The 21,799-nt window shown below is 48.6% G+C and overlaps 1 protein-coding gene across 1 annotated transcript in view; it reads right to left on the reverse strand.

Annotated features, from left to right (window-relative positions):
- Window positions 1-21,799, reverse strand: part of TECTA (tectorin alpha) — a 68,341-nt gene that overhangs the window by 40,089 nt on the left and 6,453 nt on the right. The window contains exons 4-9 of the mRNA XM_059415153.1: window positions 18,023-18,160; window positions 17,512-17,677; window positions 13,451-13,863; window positions 7,354-7,924; window positions 4,541-5,133; window positions 2,433-3,006 (exon numbers count right to left, since the gene is read on the reverse strand). Of these exons, the coding sequence (XP_059271136.1) occupies window positions 2,433-3,006; window positions 4,541-5,133; window positions 7,354-7,924; window positions 13,451-13,863; window positions 17,512-17,677; window positions 18,023-18,160 (2,455 nt within the window). The remainder of the gene's footprint in view (window positions 1-2,432; window positions 3,007-4,540; window positions 5,134-7,353; window positions 7,925-13,450; window positions 13,864-17,511; window positions 17,678-18,022; window positions 18,161-21,799) is intronic.

Below are 21,799 nucleotides of genomic sequence, written 5' to 3' on the forward strand. Positions count from 1 at the left end.
AAAAGAAACAAACAGAAAAAAAACGGACTCCAGAATACAGAGAACAAATAGGTGGTTGCCAGAGGAGGATGAGAGGAGGGATGAAATAGATAAAGGGGATTAGAAGTATACTTATAGTGATGAGACCTGAGAAATATATAGAATTGTTGAATCATATTGTACACCTGAAACTCCTATAACACCATATGTTAATTATACTTCAATGAAAAGATGATTGAGAGAAGATGGGTAGATGGATGGATGGATGGATAGATAAATGAATGGATGGATGGATGGATGGATGGATGGATAGATGGATGGATGGATGGATGGATGGATGGATGGATGAATGGATTAATGGATGGATGGATAGATGGATGGATAAATGGATTAATGGATGGATAGATGGATGGATGGATGGATAGATGGATGGATGGATGGATAGATGGATGGATGAATAAGAGATGGATGACAGGCAGACACATGGAAGAAAAGGGAAGCCTCTTACTTATAGTACAATGACATCTACACTTCAGTAAATAAGTGAACAGAGTGCTGGATCTAGAAGCCATCAGCTTGTAATCATCATGCTAAAAAGACTGAAACAAGCAAATATTATCAATGGGCACTAAATAGAGGTGGGGGATTTTGATATCAGCCTACAATTAGCATTTTGCCCCATTTGCTTTATCATCTCCTCTCACACTCTCTCTGCAGGATACTTACATGGTCTTAAAGTGTCTCCCCACTGGTAGCTGATTTGTGGTAAGAGAACAAAGACAATGTGACCACGGACTGGAGACATTGGATAACACCTGACCAGGGGACCAGCGTGCCCATCTCCACTGAGAGGCTGGACAGAGGGCATGTGCTGCACGTGACGTGATACTGTGAGGAAAGCAGACATCGCCTGTTCAGGAGTCTGAGAGGGGAGGCGCAGCAGAACCTAATCACAAGGAAACATCAGGCCCAAATGGAGGGCCATTCTGTTTTAGAAGGTGGGAGGCTATCTCTTTAAAAATGATGATAAATAGAAAGAAAGCTAAGGAATTATTCCAGACTAAAGGATACTAAAGAGCCTTGATAGATCTAAAGATAACACATGGTCTTAGACTAGATCTGTATTGAAGGGGGGATGCCATAAAGGACTTCATGAGTTAATTGGCAAAATTGAAATATGGATAGTAAATGATTCTATCAGTGTTAAATTTCCTAAGGTCAGTAAATATACTCTAGTTCTGTAAATGAGTGTCATTGTTTTCAGGAAATACACACTGAAATATTTAGGGGCAAAGGGGTGTGATGTATGTAACTAACTTTCAAACAGAGAGAGCTCAAAAGAAATGGTAAAGCAGGGCGCCTGGGTGGCTCAGTGGGTTAAGCTGCTGCCTTCGGCTCAGGTTATGATCTCAGGGTCCTGGGATCGAGTCCCGCATAGGGCTCTCTGCTCAGCAGGGAGCCTGCTTCCCTCTCTCTCTCTCTCTCTGCCTGCCTCTCCATCTACTTGTGATTTCTCTCTGTCAAATAAATAAACAAAATCTTAAAAAAAAAAAAAGAGTCTTTAAAAAAATTAAAAATAAAAAAGAAATGGTAAAGCAAATGGGACAAAATGCTAACTGTGGGTTAATTTGGGTAATGGGTATACAGATATATACAACATTTCTATAACTTTGCAATTATTTCAAAATAAAGAATTTTGAGAAATAAACAAACATAGAAGGAGATTATAGTAGAAGAGAGATGAACAGATGTAGAGGATGGAATCCTAATGGTGGCCTTGGTTTGGGTTTGGGGCTATTGGTGGGAAAGGGATGGGTGCTGAAGCCCAGGTGGGGCGGTCCTCACTCCGGGCATGGGTTCTGCCCTCTCTGCCACTCCTCCTGCCCTTCTACCTCCCTCCTCCCCCTGTACTTCCCCATCGCCACGAGTGTTCTATGTCAGGGCTTCTCAGCAATTATTCTAATTACTACTAGCACTGCCATGGGCCTGCTGAGAGGGGTCAGATCCTCCAGGGACAAAATGAAAAAACAGCAACGTGGGACTCTCTTCATAGCCATTGTCAGGCTTGCCCTAGGGAGCAGCCTTAATCTCTACTCCGTGAAAGGCACTCTGACTGATCACCTTCTGTTGAAAGAATGGAGCCATTCTTTGCCAAGAACGGAGGCACCGATGGAGCCATCACAAAGGTTTCTAGTCTTTGATATGATGTGTATCCTGGTTAGCTAAAACCCAGAGTCAATAGGATGGCTAATCCTTCCACAATGAAGAGACACCATGTAATCAGAAACAGAAATAAAGGTGAGAAACAGTCTGGTTTGGGGTGAGGAGCCTTCCAAAGGACACGCCAGATGAGGAAGGGACACCCAAGCCTCCAACTGTCCTTGAGCTCAACTCCCTCCCCTCCCAGGTGGCCTCCCGCACCACCACATCACAGAGCCCCGACTTAGACTTACGGCAGAAGTCATAGGTCCGCCAGGGGCCCACCTCCACGTCGGCGTTCTTGCAAGCACTTGCGTACCGCGCCACAGAGTCACAGAGTTCAGACTCGTTGCCCCCGCTCTGGCACAGGCGGAAGAGGCAGGTGCGGTAGTAGGCGGTGACATTGACCACCCCGTGGCACTCGAGGAAGGAGCTGTTGGAGGGGTCATTGATGATGCCACACCTGGAGCGGCTCCGATAAAATTTGAGCAGCTCCGAGTCATTGTTGCAAGCCTTCAGCAGGTCCCCACACTCCCCGTTGCAGATCTCCTCAAAGGTTGTCCAGCTTTCCAGGAACACTGCCAGGTTGTCTGTGCACTTGCCATTGGGGAGACAGAACTCATCGCTGGCATTTGCGTTAAAGAAGCCACACAGCCCGCCGGTGCAATTGAAGTAGATGGTGGAGAGCCGGATGTACATCAGACCGACGTCTGAGTACTGGACGGTCACAATACCCTTGGACTCTACCGTCGTGCTGTTTTTGTTTCGATAGATTTCCAGCCTCCCCGAAGGATGGAAAAAGGGTAATTCTACCTCCTGACCGTTCAGCTGAAAAACCAGATCACTATCATCAATTCTGGATGCACACAGAGTACCCACAATTTCCTAGGCTATGAAATCAAGACATGGTTCTGCCCCGGGACTCGCCCTTTGAGAAATGTCAAGAAGCTGGCAGGCTATGGAAACCAGGCAGACATACACTAACTGTTTCTTCATGGGCAACTCTGTTTCTTTCTTTTTTGACGCCTCTGATTCAACACACTTGCTGTTTATTTGCATGTACAGAAGACCATACGGTAGCCCAAAACAAAAGTGAGATGTGAGCAAAAGTCGTTTTGTCATATAAGCGGCTTCTTCCTTCTGCCTAACAGCTCCTTTTCACTGAGGGCACCCTTCCTTCCCCAACTTTTGGGCTCCTTCCTTCTCTTCCAATTTGACTGTCCCTGTGTCCCAGCCCCTTGGGGACATGTGGTTTCTTTCTTTTTTTTTTTTTTTTTAAGATTTTTATTTATTTATTGGACAGAGAGATCACAAGTAGGCAGAGAGAAAGGAAGAAGCAGGCTCCCCACTGAGCAGAGAGCCTGACGCGGGGCTTGATCTCAGCACCCTGGGATCATGACCTGAGCCGAAGGCAGAGGTTTAACCCACTGAGCCACCCAGGTGCCCCAGGGGGCATGTGGTTTCTATCTAACTGTCTAGTTGTCCATCCATCTATCTACCGTTTACTATTCTTCCAATAAATTAATCTCTGTGTGTCGATGGGAATGAAAACAGCCTCTTCATTCTGTGGATGTGTGCTTTCTGATCTCCTGGCACAGGACTGCGTTGACTTCTATTTTCTAAATTAGACTTCCTATGATAGTATGAAGTACATGGAGGACTGGGGCAGAGAGACCCACCCTCCCATCGTGCTGGCTCTGCCACCACTTAGCTGTGAGGTCCCCATCCCCCACTTAGCCCTTTGGGAGCTTCATGCGTAAACGAATAGTGGCACGAGATGATTCCTAATGATCTGGATGCCTAATGGTGAATATTTTAGACCAGGTCAGAGGGGCAGGAGGTGTCCCTGTGCGTATCATCTGCATTACCCCACAGGGGTTCCCATCTACATGTAGGCGAGTGAGTATAGGACAGGGTAAAGAGCACAGACTATGAAGCCAGGCTGCCTGGGCTCAACTGTCGCTTTACGGCTGTGTGTCCCCGAGGAAGTTACTTAGCCTCTCTGTGCCTCAGTTGTCTTACAGGTAAAATGTAAATGAGGATGAAAACGTATCCCTCATGAGACTAGGTGTGATACTACTTAGAATAGTGCTTGGCACATAGTAAGCATCTGGCCAGCATCGGCTTTTACAGAGAAAGCGAGTCCTGCTACAACTATCCCTAATCTGCCAGATTCCAGCCTCACTCAGTTCCACCCTCTGAGACACTGATTTGGTGCTGAACATTAGGAAATAGCCCCTTCGGAGTCAGTGCCTTCCCGAAATCCAATCGTGGTCAGAGGCAGAAAGGCACGCCAGAAGACTGTGGCTCCTTCACTTGGTGAGACTCAGCACAAAAGCCACTAGGGCACTGGGACTCTTACCTTGACTTCCGAAGCCCCGACTCCTCCTATCTTGACCTCCTGGTCGGCCACCAGGATACGAAGTCCTCGCAGCCAAGCAGGCCCTGCGTCGGGCTTCTTCTTGTTGATGTCTATTTCTAGATACTCGGGCCTCTCAGGGCAGGTCTTGAGGAGGGTGTAGGAGAACTCGGCGGGGAAGGCATAGGCGGCGCCATCGAAGGTGTGCAGCACCTGGTTCTGGCTGAGTAGGCACACGGTCTCACGCTTGGGGAAGCAGCCCTGGTAGCCGTCCTCCACGGCACACACCTCCCCACCCCGGCAGGTCTTGTTGAAGCAGTAGACGTCCCCGCCCTCCTCGCACAGGCACTGCACTGTGCAGTTGGCCGTGGCCCAGAAGAACTCCCCCATGGTGTAGTAGTGGCCATCAAAGTCACAGCCGCACTTGTGCAGGGGGACGCACTGGCTGGTGCTGAGTACAAAGCCCTCGTTGCACTCGCAGCCCTCTGTGCATGGCGTGGCGCAGTTCTGGGAGGCTGTCAGGTCCGCGCAGGTGTCCGGGCAGCTGCTGGTGCACACGGAGTAGTGGCTGAAGCTCGGGCACTGCACCGTGGACACTGACGTGGGGGAGAGGAGAGAGCGCGACAACAGGTGAGTGCCCAGGAGGCTGACCCAGGGCTCCAGCACCCACAGGGGCCTGCAGGAAGGGTGCGCCTTCTGGACCATTTAGCTCCTAGAATGAGGGCCCAGTGGCCACTTGTCAGGGAAGAGACTTGAGGTGGTATCTGTAGAAACACGCTCCACTGCTTTGTGATAACCCCTGGGAAACGTGATTGAACTGTGAACTTGACTCTTATTTGATCATCTTGGCTGAAGTAAACTTCAAGTTGCTATCCTAACTAGACTAGATGCATTGTTCAACACTGATTTACTATTAGATGATCTACAACCATCAAGATGTTTTAAGATCTTCAACGGATGGGCATGTAAGTTGATCTGATCTTATACAGCACGGTGCGTTGTTAGGAGGAAATAAATCGAACTTGAAGGACAAATAAAGCATGTAACCATGGAAGGAGGCACTAGAAAAACGTGAAATTTCTAACAGGGAGCCGCTCAAAATACCTAAGTGACCAAAGAATACTGTGGGACCTTCAAAATAAGACAGAACCTTGGTTATCTGAAAAGAATGTGTGTGCCTGTGCCTCCAAGAGACTGGGTTGGAACTACGCGCCTCCTCAAGGCCCTTCTTGCCTCGGAAGCCTCTGGTTCTTATTTTAAGAACATGTGAGTCTACACAAAATGTTTGAGTCTGGTTGAATCCAAGAGTCAGGGGCTCAGGGGACTGGAACGCTAGTCATCTGAATCAACTAGCGTTCATCCCACTAATGTCGGGGAGGGATGGGGAATGTAGAAGATAGGAAAATAGTACCACCAGGTGAAGAAAATAGCTATTACAGGTGATTTAGTTAGGCAATGCGGATGCCCATAGATTATACAAGGGTCTTATATTAGATCAAAAAAGCCTTCTTTAATCTCAATTCAAGTCAGGATTTGGGTGTTCCAGGCATCACACAACTGAGCAACAAGAAAACAGTCTCATCCTGGTTTGATCAGTTCTCTAAGGACTGAATCTGATACATGACGATTTTATGAATCCAACCGACACTGATAGGAAAAAATTTTCCTTTAGCCTTGAAACTGAAAGAAACTTTGAAACCTTCTCACCTGCATGGGAATTTAAAATGCATAGATATAATGTTCTGGGTAATCCTATGGAGAAAACCAAGGGCCAGGAAGACAAAACAAAACAAAACAAACCCCCAAAAATACAAAAACAGAATTCCAAGAAACTGTTACTTTGTTTAGTTTAAAAATTTATAAGACCGGGCACCTGGGTGGCTCAGTGGGTTAAGCCGCTGCCTTCGGCTCAGGTCATGATCTCAGGGTCCTGGGATTGAGTCCCGCATCAGGCTCTCTGCTCAGCGGGGAGCCTGCTTTCTCCTATCTCTCTCTGCCTGCCTCTCTGCCTACTTGTGATCTCTCTCTGTCAAATAAATAAATAAAATACTTTTAAAAAATTTTAAAAAATAAAAATTTATACGACCAGGACAAGAGAGTTTAAGGGGATAGAAGGAGAAAACAAGACAACTAAATGGTACAAAATGCTTAATGTGAAAGGGAATTCACATTCAGACCCTGAATTTCCCCATACTGTTGGGGCTTTTCCTAGCCACTTAGCATTTCAGATAAAGGGCTTTCTTTCCTGACGATCTGTGCTCTCCGGCCACAGCGCTTTCCCCACCAGCACCAGGGGGTTGGAGGAAAGCTACAGAGCCAGAGACACAGAACCTAGAGGGATGGACGGTAGAGAATAAAGAGCCACAGGACAAGTGCTGTTGGTTCCATTCGGGAGGTGAGTTGTTTCCCCCAAGGCTGGTTTGGATTACTCAGAGCAGGATCTGTGTTTCCTCAATGGCCACAAAGATCGTGGCCTCCACCTCAGAAAACCCTACCATCTTGCCTAACTCTGGGATAGCCATCCCCAGGACAGGGCCTTCCTGTGCCCACGCATTTCCTGCCACGTGATCCGTGTTCCCAGACCATGAGGCTCATCATTGTCTTCTCGTTTCCTGGCTATGGTATTGGGTGGGTGCGTGGGCAGGGAAAGTAAAGACCCTTCCACTGTTCATTCTTCCTAATGTCTGGTTATTTTCACCTCCCCCTCACTCCTGGGCTGTTGGTCTTAACGAGGAAATTTTTGATGGAGCCCAGAAACCCTCTCCCTGGCCCCCTACACCATCATGGCCTTCCTTTTGGTCAGGACACCAGCTTACCACACCCCGTCTGTACTCGCCAGTCTCCGATCGGAATGCCAAGGGCTTGGCACACGAGCGCGTAGGCTTGGATGGCCTGACAGAGGAGTGTCCCGTTGTCCCTCACGCTGCACAGGTCATACACGCAGCTGTGCACAAAGGCCGTGGGGTCCACGACGGTGCCACACTCCCACAGGGGGCCGTCTGTCTTGTTGAGGAAGCCACAGTAGTCAGGGCCAAAGAAGAGTGCTTCGGTGACAGCATCACACACGGTGCAGTTGTCCACACAGCCTGAGTCACACTTCCAGTCGGCGTGGTAGACCCGCCAGCTCTCTCCGAGATCCAGGACGGACATGGCCGGCCTGCCGTCGGGGCGGAGGAAGTCGTCTAGCGGGTTTTTATTGTAGTTCCCACAGAGCCCGCAGGTGGAGTTTATATAGGAGCCTGGGATGGAAATGGAGGCGTAGTGCTGGCCGTCAAAGGTCACTAAGAGCCCAAAATCCGTTTCCACGGCAGTAGACATGCCGCTCTGGTAGACTTTCACCGCCCCCAAGTCTAAGGTGACCGGCAAGGAAGTCACTAGGTCATTAACCTGCCAACAACAGTAATAGTAAAAGGCAGGTGAGCAGGTGCCAGGGCAAGGGGTCCAGCTGATGTTGGGAAAGGGAGGCAAAGCAACTTCGTGCTCCAGAGACAGCGCCGCCCCCCCGCCCCCGCCAGACTGCCTGGGGTTCCCGTAAGCTTGCCTTCCATGAAGGCCGAGGCCTGGGGGAGCCCTCAAAGGCCGGGTGGCATGGGCCACGGAGCACAGTCCCCTGGAGCCGTGATAGACATGCGTGGCCATCACCACTCGAGACGCTTCTGGGGACCAGGTGGCTGTGAACCCTTCCTGGCTGGCTCTAGGGCTAGCCTCCAAACTTTCCATGAAAGACTACTCAGCTTGTCTTTCCTGTCCTCTAAATTCATTCCTTGAAGTCTCAGCTGAAGTTCCATATTTCCCATGACCGTGTCACTGCCCACAGCACTGCCTGACCCCTCCTCCCTGCTGAAGTGTGGACCATAAACCAGTCCCCACACTTTAGCTTGGAAGCTGCCCTGGTGTTATTCTCTGAATGTTTCACTCTGTTACCTCCTGATGCCAGCGCTATGTCATGTAATCGTTCAGCAACAACCAACAAATTTAAACGCCTGCTGGGTACCAAGCACTATGCGGGGCACTGGGAAATAAAGAACAAAGAAAATAATTGTCTCTGCCCCTCGCGGAGGTCTCAGTCTACTGCGGAAGAGAGATACAAATGGATATTTATAATATCCTATTTTAAATATGCAGTCAGGGATCATGCAAAGGGAGAACAGTAAATGAGTCCTATTTTCAGCCTCCGGGGATCACACGAGACTTTCTGAAGGCAGTTCAGCCTGCCCTGGGTCTTTAAAGATGAGCAGAAGTAGCTGAAGGCAGGGGGAGGCAGCGAATCCCAGGACAAGAGCCTACAGGCAGAGGGTTAGAAACAGCTGTGTGAATGAGGGGGCATTCATGAGGGTGTTACTGGACTGCAGGGGGGAAGGGGTGGCCAGGGATGAGCCTGGACACACGGGCAATGTCCCTGGTCCCTTCATTCCACAGATGGCCATTCAGACCTTTCTGCCTGTCGAGCTCCGTTCTAAGAGTAGGGGATTAGCAAGGAGTGAAATGGACACAAATCTCTGCCCCATGGAACTTCTATTTTAGTTGAGGGGCCCAATAACAAACAAAATAAATAAATAAAACGAATGCTAGGGAAGTGCTAGGAAAGTGGTTTTCGACTTGAAATAGGACGGCCAGAGGAGATATTTGGGATGAGGAAGCAAGCCGCACTGTTTTCTGGCGTGAAGGTGGGTCCCACAGAGGTGACAGCCAAGCCCTAAGGTGGCGTGTGTCCGGGTGCTCCCGGGACCTCACGGGGCTGGCATGGCTGGGGCAGGGACAGCAAGGAGAGGGCGGTGGTGGATGATACCAGAGAGATAAGAGCAGCCAGAACAGGGAGACCTTTGTCGGCCATTGTAGAGACTTTGGCCTTGACGCTGGGCAAGATGGGGAGCCAAGAGGCTGTCCAGAGCAAAAGAATGACATGATCTGACTTCCGTTTTAGAAGAATTCCTCTGGCCTCCGCACTGGGAATAGACCTTACAGGGCCCTTCAAGCCATGTTTTAAAACAAAACAAACTCCACAAAATAAAAAATAAATAAATCAAACAACTTGGATTTCTATTCTGCGGGGAAGGCCCCAAAATGTTTTAAGTAAGGGAATGGCACAGTCAGATTTGCACGTCAGAAAGCCTGAGGGCCTGACCTCTGTGCAGACATGCGAGGGTGGGAGGAGCCCACGGACAGCCCACTCTGCAGGACCTGGTGGTTTTTGTAGCAGGGAGCGAGAAGTGGGGGAAGAGTGGAGAGTGTGTCCCACATGTGTGGCTCACATGGGTTGGTGGCTTGAGAAGCCTCCAACAGAGAGAACTCACTTTCTGCTTTTTTTACATGTACCAGGCCTAGCACTGGTAGACATCACATCTGTGTCCGGGATGGAACGGTTAGCCTAGCCCAGTCCTCGGCGGGACAGCCTATAAGTACATAGTCAATGCACCGGACCCATACTGATTTCAGGCACCCAGAAAGGACAAGGGTCTTCACAGCCACCATTGTGCTACTTCCTGAGTTTTCTAGGAAGCTAAGCAGTAGCCTATTCAAGCATCACTCCTAAATTGACCATGGTGGGTGCCGTGTGCAATTGCCTGTCTCTAGAGATGAGTAGGACTAAATGGGGGAGGGGACAAAAAAGCAGGCTTGAGAAATAAGCCACCCTACAGAGAGCAGCAAGTGGAAAGAAAGACGTAGAAATTGACTGATCCATCTTTATCTCCCAGGCAGCAGGTCAGCCAACATGCGCGATTAAAGCCAAACTCTAAGGAAGGTCCTCTTGCAAGAGCACTGGGTGACTTTTATGTACTGTCCATGCTGAGATGGAAATGAAATCTTCCCTAAGGCCGATGTATTTGTAAACCCCAAATGTGCCCATTGCCGAGTACTCTCCTCCCTCTCCCTCCAGCTCCTGCTCACCAAGGCAGTCTTCTCTATCTTGAAGCAGGAGCCATGGGGTGGGCCATCTCTGGATATTGCAATAGTCCCCCCTCCCCCTGGTTTCTCTGCATCAGACCTTGTCCCTCCTAGATTGGTTTAAGCCCTAGGCTGACCACAGTTCATACCTTCCTTCCTGGCATAAGCGTTCAGTGCACTCCCAATTCACTCATACGTGAAACACAGATTAGAGAGTCACTGTTTGTCCCCCGCAGTGCTGAGAGGAGCAGCTCCTGGGTGATTTCCTCCTTCACTCCTCCAGTCCCAGCTCTCAACTCTCGACTAGCCTGCAGGAGATGAACCTCACCTCTCAGCCTCCCTTCTTCTCCCAGTATTCAGGTCATTTCCTCTTTGAGAGGATGTTGGTGGGGAAAGAGAAGTAGAGTTGTAGAAGCGTAGGGTCTGAGAACTAAAAAGGGATTTTGGTGGCAATGGTAGTGTGGCAACCTCTATGCATAATGTGCCTACTGCTTGCCAGGCTTTGTACTAACTAGATCTTCCACATGCGGCTGTTCCTTTGCATCCTCATGACAAGCTTAGAAGGATTTGAGCTTCTTCCCCTTTTGCAGAAGTGGAAATTGAGGTTCAGGGCTTGAAGACTGGTACGTGACAGGGCCAGACTCTCACCAGCTGGGCTCTAAAGTGACTGCTCTCTGCTGGCTCAGTCCCAGGGCTGGGTAGAGGTAACTAAGTCCAAAGACAGCTCTTGATCCGGCCTCCTAGACACTATTACCCTGTTGCACAGATGGAGAAAGTGACACTCAAAGCACACTCAGCTGGCAGTATCGGCACAGGGACTGAGCAGATCTGACTCCAGGGTCTGCCTGCTATCTAGCCTTGATGGTCTTTTCATTACAGCATCCTAAACTACTTGGGCTTTTGTGGGGGAGAAATAGGAAAACTGAGAAATGTTAGCTAGAAGGAGACATTATAATAATAATAACATTATAATAATAATAACATTATAATAATCCATATAATAATATGGATTTTAGCTGGCTGTCTTTAGCCCCCACTAGCATATAGAATCCTAAATTGCCTGTTTTGTTATTTGAGACCAAGCCAAAGAGGGGAAATTCATATACAGAAACCAGTCCCCAGCATAAGGAGAAAGGTGCTCTGTACTTTGTAAGAATGGATCTTGCTGGCCATTCCCCGCCTGGTGTGTCTGGGGAAGTGTGTCTGGGGACGCCAGCTGCCTCACAGATGTTTCCTTCTTGCTTCCCATCCCTCTCCATGCCTGTCCCTACTTCACCCGCGGTGGGGGCTCCGCCGGCCACGGAGCTGCCCTCCCAGCAGAGCAAGTGCGTCCAGAGAAACTTGGAAGCCATTCGGCAAAAGGAAAAGGAAGACATTGTTAGCTCACAGTTGGAGTCGCATAACCTTTTCTTTCTGAAACATTTACATTCATATCCTCATCTCCCTGTCGCTACAGAAAATTGAGGAATCCATGCCCTACGCTTGGACGATGGAAAAGAGCCCCACAAAATTAGCAGAGCTGCTGAGCCTGAAAGAGAAGGCAGTGCCCCTTTCCTTCTGAAAAAGAGTCTGACTGTGAGTGAAAAAGAATTTTAATCAAAATGGAAAATAGAAATAAAGCATAAAGCTTTCTTCCTCACCTACGGATACCGTACACATCATCCCCAGAATTCAGGCAAGCAGGGGAACGCTGGAGAACGTTTTTCTAGCTTGAAATAGTAGCATCTGCCTACAAGGATAAGTATCGAGCTCAACAGCATGATAGAAATTTAAAAGGGAGAAACTCCAAACTTCTGTACCCAAACTCATACCTTGATTTGATATGCAGAGCTGCCCCTAGAGCGACTAACCAAAGAACAAGCAAATTGGCATTGCAGCCACAGTAAAAGCTCCCTTTTCTAATTATGCCCATGATAAGCGGTGCAGATCTACAACGGGCAGAGCCGGGAAAAGTGGAATTAGGTCCTTGGTCCTGCCTTTTGTTGGGCATGCTGTGTCAATTAAAACTGTAACACAGATTTTAAAAAAGAAACAAATCCCTGCATTGGCTCCAGTTCCGGTTTGTAATCTCTGTAATGACCTCCATGTCTGGGGATTAAGGACTGCACGGGGGTGAAGCCATCAACCCCTTGTGGTCTTGGCTATTATTGCTGGAATAAATACATGGTTGCAACAAGGTTGGCATGAACATTATGAAAATTGGGGCCTCCACAAATTGAGTAATTGCTAGTGGCTTTTTACTTTCCCTCCTTTATGGATGTCCCTGCTTGAAATCCAGGTGGACAGGGACAGGAATCATTTGCATCTGCTAAACAGACAGCAGAGACCCACTTTCTTCGCTCTTATTCCAGGCAGGAGTGGGGATCCTGCGAGAGGGTGTTTGGACAAAGCTTTCCCTGATCCCCTGTCTCTGCCTCACTCAAGAGCTCACCAAGCCCACTCCTGGTGCCTGCACATGCCTCTAGAAACACCAATTGATTTAGAGATTTCTCTAACAAGGAAGCAGCAGCTCTTAGGCAAACAGGATGGGGGATGGGTGAGGATGTACTGAGTTACGAGGGTGTACTCCGTTTTTGTACCATCTCCTAGGCATGACCCTCTGGCCACCACTATTGCAAGTCAGGTCCACGAGAAATGAGCTTACCTCTCTTCCCTGTTACTTCTGAGCTCGGACATATGTGCATTTGTGTGTGTGTGTGTGTGTGTGTGAGAGAGAGAGAGAGACAGAGAAAGTGTGTGTGAGTGTGTGTGTCTGTGTACACCTATGTTTCCTATGTTTACCAGGTAACTAGGAATACGAATGTCTTTAAGTTATAGAGCAGACAGGCATATCAAGGAGACAGCTTGTGTTGGCTCTTGTACAAATAAAATTCAGCCTCGTAAAAAAGTTTTACAAGGTATTTGCAAGGAAAGAAGAGCCAAGCATCTCTTTGGAACAAACAGAACCAGCAGATCTGAGAAAGTCTTCCCCAGGCTGAAGAATCTCCAGCTTCTTCAACTTCCCAGGAAGGAGGGAGAGGGTCTCACCTTGACTTTTCCATAGCTTCCTTTGGGGATGAGAATCTTGTAGCCGTTGACCTCCACAGAGAGCTCTTTCACCCAGGAGACAGCAGAGCCCCCGCGGTGTTCATTCTTGGCCTCCACACTGAAGAAGGGGAGGCTGGAAGTCTGCAAACACTGTCGGGCCAACAGGTAGGCACAGGAGCCTTGGAAGTGGAAGAGGAAGCCATCGAAAGTGTGGTAGTGTGGCTCGCCGAACACCACACACGTGCTGGTCTCCACAGGGCTGCAATAGAAGAATTTGCCTTTGGGCTCACACACTTCATAGGGGCTGCAGGAAGCCTCCTGGCAGTAGATCTCGTTGTTGAAATCCAGGCAGCGGCACTTGATGGTACAGTTCAGGTCATCCCAAAACACCTCCCCTTGCCGAAGGAACTGTCCTGGGGAAGAATGACATTAGAACCAACATTTATGGAACACTTACCCTCCGTGCCAGGCATGGGGCTGATGCCTTCCCTGCACTCTACCACATAACCCACACGAGAACCCTATTTGGCAGGTGTTATCCACCGTGCTTGACTGAGGTTCAGGGCACTCAGGCGCTCAGGGGAGAAGCCACGTTCCAGGCCAAGGCTGTGGGCATCCAGTCTACCTTGTGGCACCATCGTCTCCATGGTTGGTAAGCATACGCTCATTCAAGGAAGGGTAAGTTGCCTTAATCCATGGCAAAGGCTATGACCCACAGAGGTCATATCCTTCCCTCCAGGAATGCGAGGAAGGCTATCCCAGAAACAGACCCAGCGTACCCTGGTAACTTAGCAACACTGTTGCTTCATGTGCTAATTTGTTGACTCGTTCACTCACCCATTCGCTCAGCAAACATTTGTTGGGGGCCCTGTGTGTACCAGAAGAGATCAATAAGCATGAATCAGGAGTCAGACACGCAAGTTTAAATCCCAGGCTCCTTGGGAGGATTCTGGAAAGGGCTGCACTCTGACTTCAAGGGCTTGTAAATCCTTCAGACGCTGCTTATACAGCTGTACAGTTGTCTTCTCTCTCCCCCCAGGCCCTGTCCAAATCTAGTGCTTCTCTGTCTTTATCCACAGGGTAGAACTTCTGGACAGAATCTAGGTCAGAAGGAGAATGGAGTCGGGGCCGAGGGGTGTGCTGATTTAAAATTATTTACTACTATTTATTTGATAGACAATCCGTCTTTAAGACCTTTTCTCTAAATAAATGATCTTCCCCCACTGAAAACATCAAACTTCGCCTGTTGTTAGTATCAACCCTCAATGGAAATAGAAGTGTCTCTGGGCCGGGGTCTGTGATCTTGTCCTTGGTTTGATGTCAGAGCCAAGAGACCTGGAAAGTGGTCATAACTCTGCCATCAGCTTCCAAGGCTCCTGGCTTGCTTCCATCTGCCTCAGGTTTCTAACCTGTAGAACATGGGCAGTGTTACTTTCTCGTCCCTGTCCCACGGGGAGCAGCGAGGCTCTCTTAAGTCTGCACATATTGAGAGAGGGAGAAGCATTGGTAAATTGAGGATGCCGGGAAAGGGACGTATCGAAGGCACAGCATTGAGAAATGTAAATAATATTATATGTCAGGAGTTCACCATAGCTCGAAACTGCGGCTTGGGAAGACGTCTCACGTTCTTTTATAAAACTGAAAATGTAGTGAAAAGCATGGCCTGCAAGATTAAGCCAAGCAGAAGGCATTGGCCGCCTCGAAACAGGCTGTTCTGTGTCTGTGCAGCAGCAACAGTGATGTCTCCACAGGCAATTATGTTTCGTACCTGTTGAGAATAGAGCCCAAATACGGGATAATAGATCTTTCCACATTCCCAGGAGGCCATATGCATCAGCCCTGAAGACAGGCCCCGAACCTCAGTGCTCTTTGGCACGGGTCCAGGCTGCAGACATTTGAACAACCTCCACTAAGTATGATTTCCAGTCTCTGCTTTTGCAGGCTTCCAATAAATGAGAGGAAAATGCCTTTGAATAGAGGAGGTTCGGACCAAAAGGTAGACGCTCTGAGATCATTTTGTTTGCAAAATGATGATACAATAAAGCAGCTCGATGCAAATTTTCCCCAGCTATCGCCCAGGCCAAACCCAACCCTCATCAGATTGATATATGTCTGGTGGTGCATGAGAACGCACGGCAGTCTGCAGAAGGATATTGAATTTGTCCTGTATGTGAAACCCAAACCCATAACTCAGTGGGGGAAAGAATGAAGTCAAAATGGAGACTCTATACACTGCTGGAGTCTGGCCAGCTCTCCTAGCACTCCAGGTCCACAAGCCAATGTTTTCCACGATCCCAGCATTTCGTTCCCAGGACTCAGGCAAGAGGCTGTCACTGGGTGCTTAGGCTGCATGGCCATGGTCAGTCAGCTCTGTGATGCTTGGACCCAGGGGCCAAAGCACTGGGTAGGTCCCTAGCCCAGGCTATAAAGGGGAGATAGATAATGTGGTCATTGGTTTGGTATCTCTTGCAGACCTTAGGGAAGCTGTCTTTACCTTTTGTAAGGGAGGAGGGCACCATCTCTGAAAGACGGGTAAGTTTTAGAGCTAAGATCTTTCCCATCCAGCTTTATAATGGCTTGGGTTCAAAACATTTATTTATTCTTCAGAACTTGGAGAACTTGGACGGAGTCCACAGAGACAAGGATGCCCAGGCAGGGCCATCTGTACAGATGACCTTTCATTAGAGCAGAAATCCAGAGGTTTGATATGTCTGACTGCAATGCAGGGAATGGGGCCGAGGGTGTGGGCATTTCAGGCCCGGGGAATGTGGTTTCCTGTGTATTATACTGACTGAAGCTGAGTCAAAAGAGAAAACCGAGGCTTCCCAGAGCTGCTGAGACATGCTGAGAGCTGCTGAGACAGACCATGCTTCCTATTGGATGGGACAGGAGATAAGCTAAGATCTGCATCTCCCAACCCACAACTTTCTTAAACATCTACAGACATTGTCTCCAGGGTCTTCCTCCGTGCTTCCGCAGCCCCCTCCCCTCGCACCCACCCCAATATGTCCTATATTGTGTCATCGTTGTTCCCGTGGCTGTCTTGTCCACCACAGCCATGCCATGGGAGCCAGAGCTCCTTCATTTCCAGCACCTAGAGGTGTGGCCAGTGCCTTGTTGGGGCTTTCAAATGTCCTTTGGGAAGAAGCAGTGGCTGGCTGGCTCAAGGGACAGATGAGTAGACGGTGAGGTGGATGGATGGACAGCTAGATGGAGGATGTCCTAGTTCTAGGTGCCATAGCCTCCACTCTGGGACCAGAAATACCCACAGAAACACGGTTTCCTAAACACTTTCTTGACATGTAAGCAGCAGGAATCTATAAGCCAGAACATTCTTGGGAGAGTCATGGGCTGTTTTGCACACGCAAAGAGGCTTTGTTAGTTCAGAGAAGGCCCCCAACTTTGGGTGTTAATGTAAAGAAAACTTGGGAAGGCTCTACTACTGCTTGCTCACAGAAACCCAACACCAGCTTTGATTGTCCCCAAATTCCTGCATGTTTTGCTGCTGCAGAGAGAGTTTAGGAGAAGCCGCCCTAGAGAGGACGGCACTCTCTCCCCTTGCTTTCTAATCATACTAGGAAGTGCTGATTTGCTCTCGTGGAGCCTTGGCAGCATTCCGAGCTCGCCCACACCCGCGGATCTACAAAGTGCAGATGGCAGAACAGGAGTAAAGAGGGGAAGAAAAATGGGCAGGGGCGGGGGGGAATGATGGCAGCAACAACAACAACAACAAAAATAATGTTAAACAGGAGGGCTCCCTTCTGTCCCTCTGGCTGAGCAATCACTCAAGAGCCATGTCCACGTTGGAGTTGTTTAGAAGAAGCAGCTCTGTTCGCACCCCAGGCAAGGACTGCAGAAAACGCCATGGAGCAAATGCCGGGTTTCAGCTCCTGGTGTGATGAATGTGCGTGCTAAAATTACCTTGATCTCCATTACCCAGCTGAGAGATGTCAAAAGAGGAAGGCATCGGCAATGAGCCCGCCCCCGTGGCTTAAAAGGCTGCCTGTCAATCTCTACTAAGCAAACCCTACTCTTGCATGGAGAAGAGGAAAAGCCTTTACCTCTGGAGGTGCAGCCATTGGCTGGGTCAATTTCCTTCCCATCTACTTTAAATGCCCAGCGGCCTGGAACGTTGACGTTCGTGGTCTCTTGGATATTCACAATATCAGGAGTTCTTGACCCCGGGAGGCTGAAGAAATTGGTGAGGTTTCCACCATTAAATCCTGCCTAGAGCACAAAAGGAAGACGAGACTTGAACACAAACAGCACTGTTGTTGGTTAAGTGGCCTCAGCTCTTGCAGCATCCGGCACCCTGAAATTAGGAGACCCCTTCTCCTGGAGTCCCCGGAGCCACCATTCCAGGTGAGAAAGGCTTGCCTTCATTCATGCCATATCCCTATGAAGATATCAAAGGTGGGCAAGATTAGCTTCACCCTCCACTTGTAAAACCAGACATACTTCTCTAGCTCAAAGCTAGAGGAGCTTGGCCGGATTGCCTCGAGGAGGCTGAGCAGCATAAGCAGAGAGCAGAGCTTTGGAAACAAGATGGAGATGAAATGGAGAGCCACCAACCTGTGCCATCACACCCCCAAGGCCGGTCAGGGGGTCACCGCCGCTCGCCGTCCCGGTGGTCCAGTTGATTTCATAGTAATTGAAGAGTGTGAATGTATAAGATCCATCAGACACTAGGACGGCCTGGAAGGTGTTCACCTACGGGATGGATGGGAATGGATGGTCTCATGACTTCCCTCCCTAGGAGCTCCTCTCCCCAGCCCCCTTTCCCCTGCACCCTCCCCACCCCCAAGCAGCTCGTTGCTGCTCAAATGTTAGTCCTCAGGCCCTGCCTCTCCTCTGAATTTGTTCTCACCCCCACTGGGGGAAGCAAGGCGTGTGGGAGCAAGCACCTGAAAGAGAAATTGCCTGAGAAGAACCCAAAGGCTGACTCAGTGCCCCTCTTAACAGCTCTGATTCAAACCCGACAGCAAAGTCAGAGGCCCGCCTCAGCTTGTGATAATGCGTGAGCACCTATAGATGGCAGCATGAGAATAAACTATAGGAGGTGGTCCAGGCAGGGGAAGGGCTGAGCAGACACCTGTTCCTAGAGCAGGGGGCGTGGGGCATGGGGCCTGGGGATATAGGGGAGGAGAGCCACCAAATGCTTGGCCCCGTGACTAAGGCCAAGGTCTGCACTGTGTTCCCTCACTTACTAGAAGACACCACAAATCCTGGAGCGATGTCTCCCGTTTTTAAAATGAAACTTGGAAAATGATTTTTTAAAAAGCACTACCTGGTGGAGGAACCGTTCTTCTCATTGAGTACTTCTGCATCCCTTTGTGTCTGAAAAATTCTCAGCACCCATCTGCACCTCAGCCCAAGGCTAAGGCGGGCAATTTTGTGGCCCTTTTCCATCTGAGAGCTTAGAAACAAAGAGCTAAGGAAAATGAATTGCAGGGAATTTCACAAGGACCTGGCAGCAGAAAATGCGATTCGAGCCGGAGCCCCCAGTCTCTCCCTCCGTGCGCTGTCATTATGGGCTGTCTTCATTCTAACCTTCTTAGGATAGAGACGTTATATGACTCCAAAAAACCTTTGCACATGGTGTTCAGAAACAAGCTGTAGCAAACTCTGTCCTTTACTATTTCCCTTTGTTAATCCGTACCCCTTGACACTGGTTTTCGGGCAGTGTAAATAAAAGCAGAGTTAAAGGAGAGGCTGCTTTGACCTTTTCCATTGAAGCCTTGCACTTTTCCCAGCTGCCTGATGCCATCCTGGTTAATATCCCATCAGACACAGAGGGAGACCCAAATCCTTATCCTGTGTAATCAGACTGGGGTAGAGGATCTTGGAAGCCCCAGATCTCCCATCCTAGACGGTCCCAGGGAGGGAGACGAGGATCAAGGAAAGAAAAGCCCTTTTTATAAATGAGAACTCTCTCCTCGGGCTCTGTGCTAGCCATGGCCGATGGTGTTTATGATAGAGCCCTGCAGGGAAAGGCCTCCATTCTTTGGCCCAGCTCAACAAAAGAGTTAAGTGGGGCGCAGAGATGTGTGAGCAGTGAGTTCAAGATGGCTCCAAGATCCCCGCAGGGTCAGGTTCTGGAATCAGGCATCAAGTCAAGGTCATACAAGGTTAAAGGGCAACCCTGCTCCAGACCAGGATTTTTCCCTCAGGAAGTAAATCCCTTCTCCTAAAATAAAGTTGGAAAGATCTCTGGCCCAAGTGGCTCTTGGGAACAACCTGGAAGTTACCTCAAAAACCAAACAACTACCCTAAGAATACTACAAGGGCTGGCTCACCGAACGCTCTCACACACCCTATACATACATATCTCTTCAACATTCGCTCTAAGACCCCTCCGGATCCATTTTTGGACAGAAGGGAGAGGGTAGGGGGATGGGTGTTAAGGAGGGCGGGTGTGGTGATGAGCGCTGGGTATTATGTGCGACTAGTGAATCGTTGAACACTCCATCAGAAACTAGTGACGTACTATATGCTGGTTCACTGGACATAGCAAAAAGTTAATTAATAATTTTTTAAAAAAGAAACTGCATTTTCAATTCTTGAAAAGCCCCTTTGTACTTTGAAGGACTTACGTTGATGCCTGGAGGAGCCACGTCAGGAACTGGGAGTTAGAGGACATTAGTTTGAACCTCAATTGGCCTCCTGTGAAGTTCAGATCTCTTTGTTTGCCCCTTGGGCGAGTCACTTAACTTCTTGGGGCTATACCCTGACCTTGCAGGCAGAAAGAGTTCTATTTACTACACAACAACCTTGTGGGATGGTACACACAATGGCTTATCACCACACTGGGTTCCCAGTAAGCCCTCAATAAATACTAGCTTTCCTTCCCTAAAGTAAACATGTCCCCATCCCTCTGCCTTGTTCTTGGTCTTCCATGACACCCACCACCTCTAAGAGACTTATGCCAAGTGCTTAGTTGGCCCGATGATGTGTTCCTACAGAGGAGGGGAGTCCTGGGGTGATGGGAGGTGGGAGAGGAGTCCATTTCAAAGATGGGGATGGATGGACATGAACTGTCTTTTCTCCAAGGAACCCAAAGCACTTAGATGCTCCCTCATTCATCCTCATTGAAAGAGTTCTTACCTAGCCCAGAAACCTACTCCAAAGTACAAAGCAGAAGGTATCTAAATTATCTTGCCATTTTTATGGCCAATGGAAGTTCTTTTTTTGAAAAAAAATGGTGGTCAGCATTTGATGGGCATTTGTTCTCCTTCTTTTTTCCCCCACTGACACTAAAATTTATCGATCGCTGGCATCCTGCATTTTAACGCTGTAAGGTATGAGGTTTAAAGGACATAAAACATCACCCCAGGAGTCGTTAGCAATCCATAACGTGACAGAGGGAAATGTATGCTTCTTGAGAGGTTATTTCTAGCCAACGCATCCACTGGTTAAACGTGTGTCTTTCTGTTCTCCAGAACCATTTAGTGGTAAAGTGCACCTTCATGGTCGGGTCAGAAGTTGATAACACACAACGTACTCACCAAGGGGCAGCCAGGGATGGCCAGCCCCACGCTTGTCCCCCTCTGTCTCTAGCTCGGTAGTTTCTATTCCATCCCTAAACAACTGACTCTTTGCCAAAGAAATTGGAAAACAGATGGGATTGGAAATCATGCTAAGAAAGCAGAGGGCAGATTTTTTTAGTGCCTTTGCTTACTGGAAATTATACAGTTGGAGACGAGTCTGCGACTTCAGAAGTCTCCGCTGCCAAAGTCACCCGAACGAGCTGCAGGCTTTCGTGAAAAACTGTGTTCTGCCCCTTTATGTAGAAAGTTGATTATCTCTGCGATAATGCCAGTGATAATCTTTCTTATTTGACTTTTATTTGACTGCTCATTTGGGATTTCAGAGCAGATGTTGAAACTTTATTCATGAAACGCTTCAACTGCCCACTTCAATTAGCATCAAATATGAATAATTCCAGACCTGGTCACAATTTTTTTAAAAAAGGTCATAACGTAATAAAACGAGCCAGGTCATTTATATCCAAAGCCAGTCCCTTATTTTTCTTTTCCTACAAGGTTTTGTGAAAAAGGGGAGGGGGGAAAAGCAGGGGAGGGGGAAGGAAATCAGCTGATAGAAGCATTTGTGTCTCTGGCAAGAAAAAAGGATCTTTGGGTTCCTGATGGGTCCCTGATCATGTGGCCTGGCTGAGGTCACAGGGCCTCAATCAACTTTCTGCAAAATCAGAATACTACCTCCTGCAAGGAAATTGTGGAGGGGCTCTTTGTAGACATTTCGTAATGATTAGTGATGGGGATGACATGTCGGAGATATCACTGCTGACTGGCCTGGATGGGTATGATGTCTCCCTCTGTTTCCTGGAAA

The sequence above is a fragment of the Mustela nigripes genome, chromosome 1 (assembly GCF_022355385.1).
Source record: "Mustela nigripes isolate SB6536 chromosome 1, MUSNIG.SB6536, whole genome shotgun sequence".
Classification (NCBI taxonomy): domain Eukaryota; kingdom Metazoa; phylum Chordata; class Mammalia; order Carnivora; family Mustelidae; genus Mustela; species Mustela nigripes.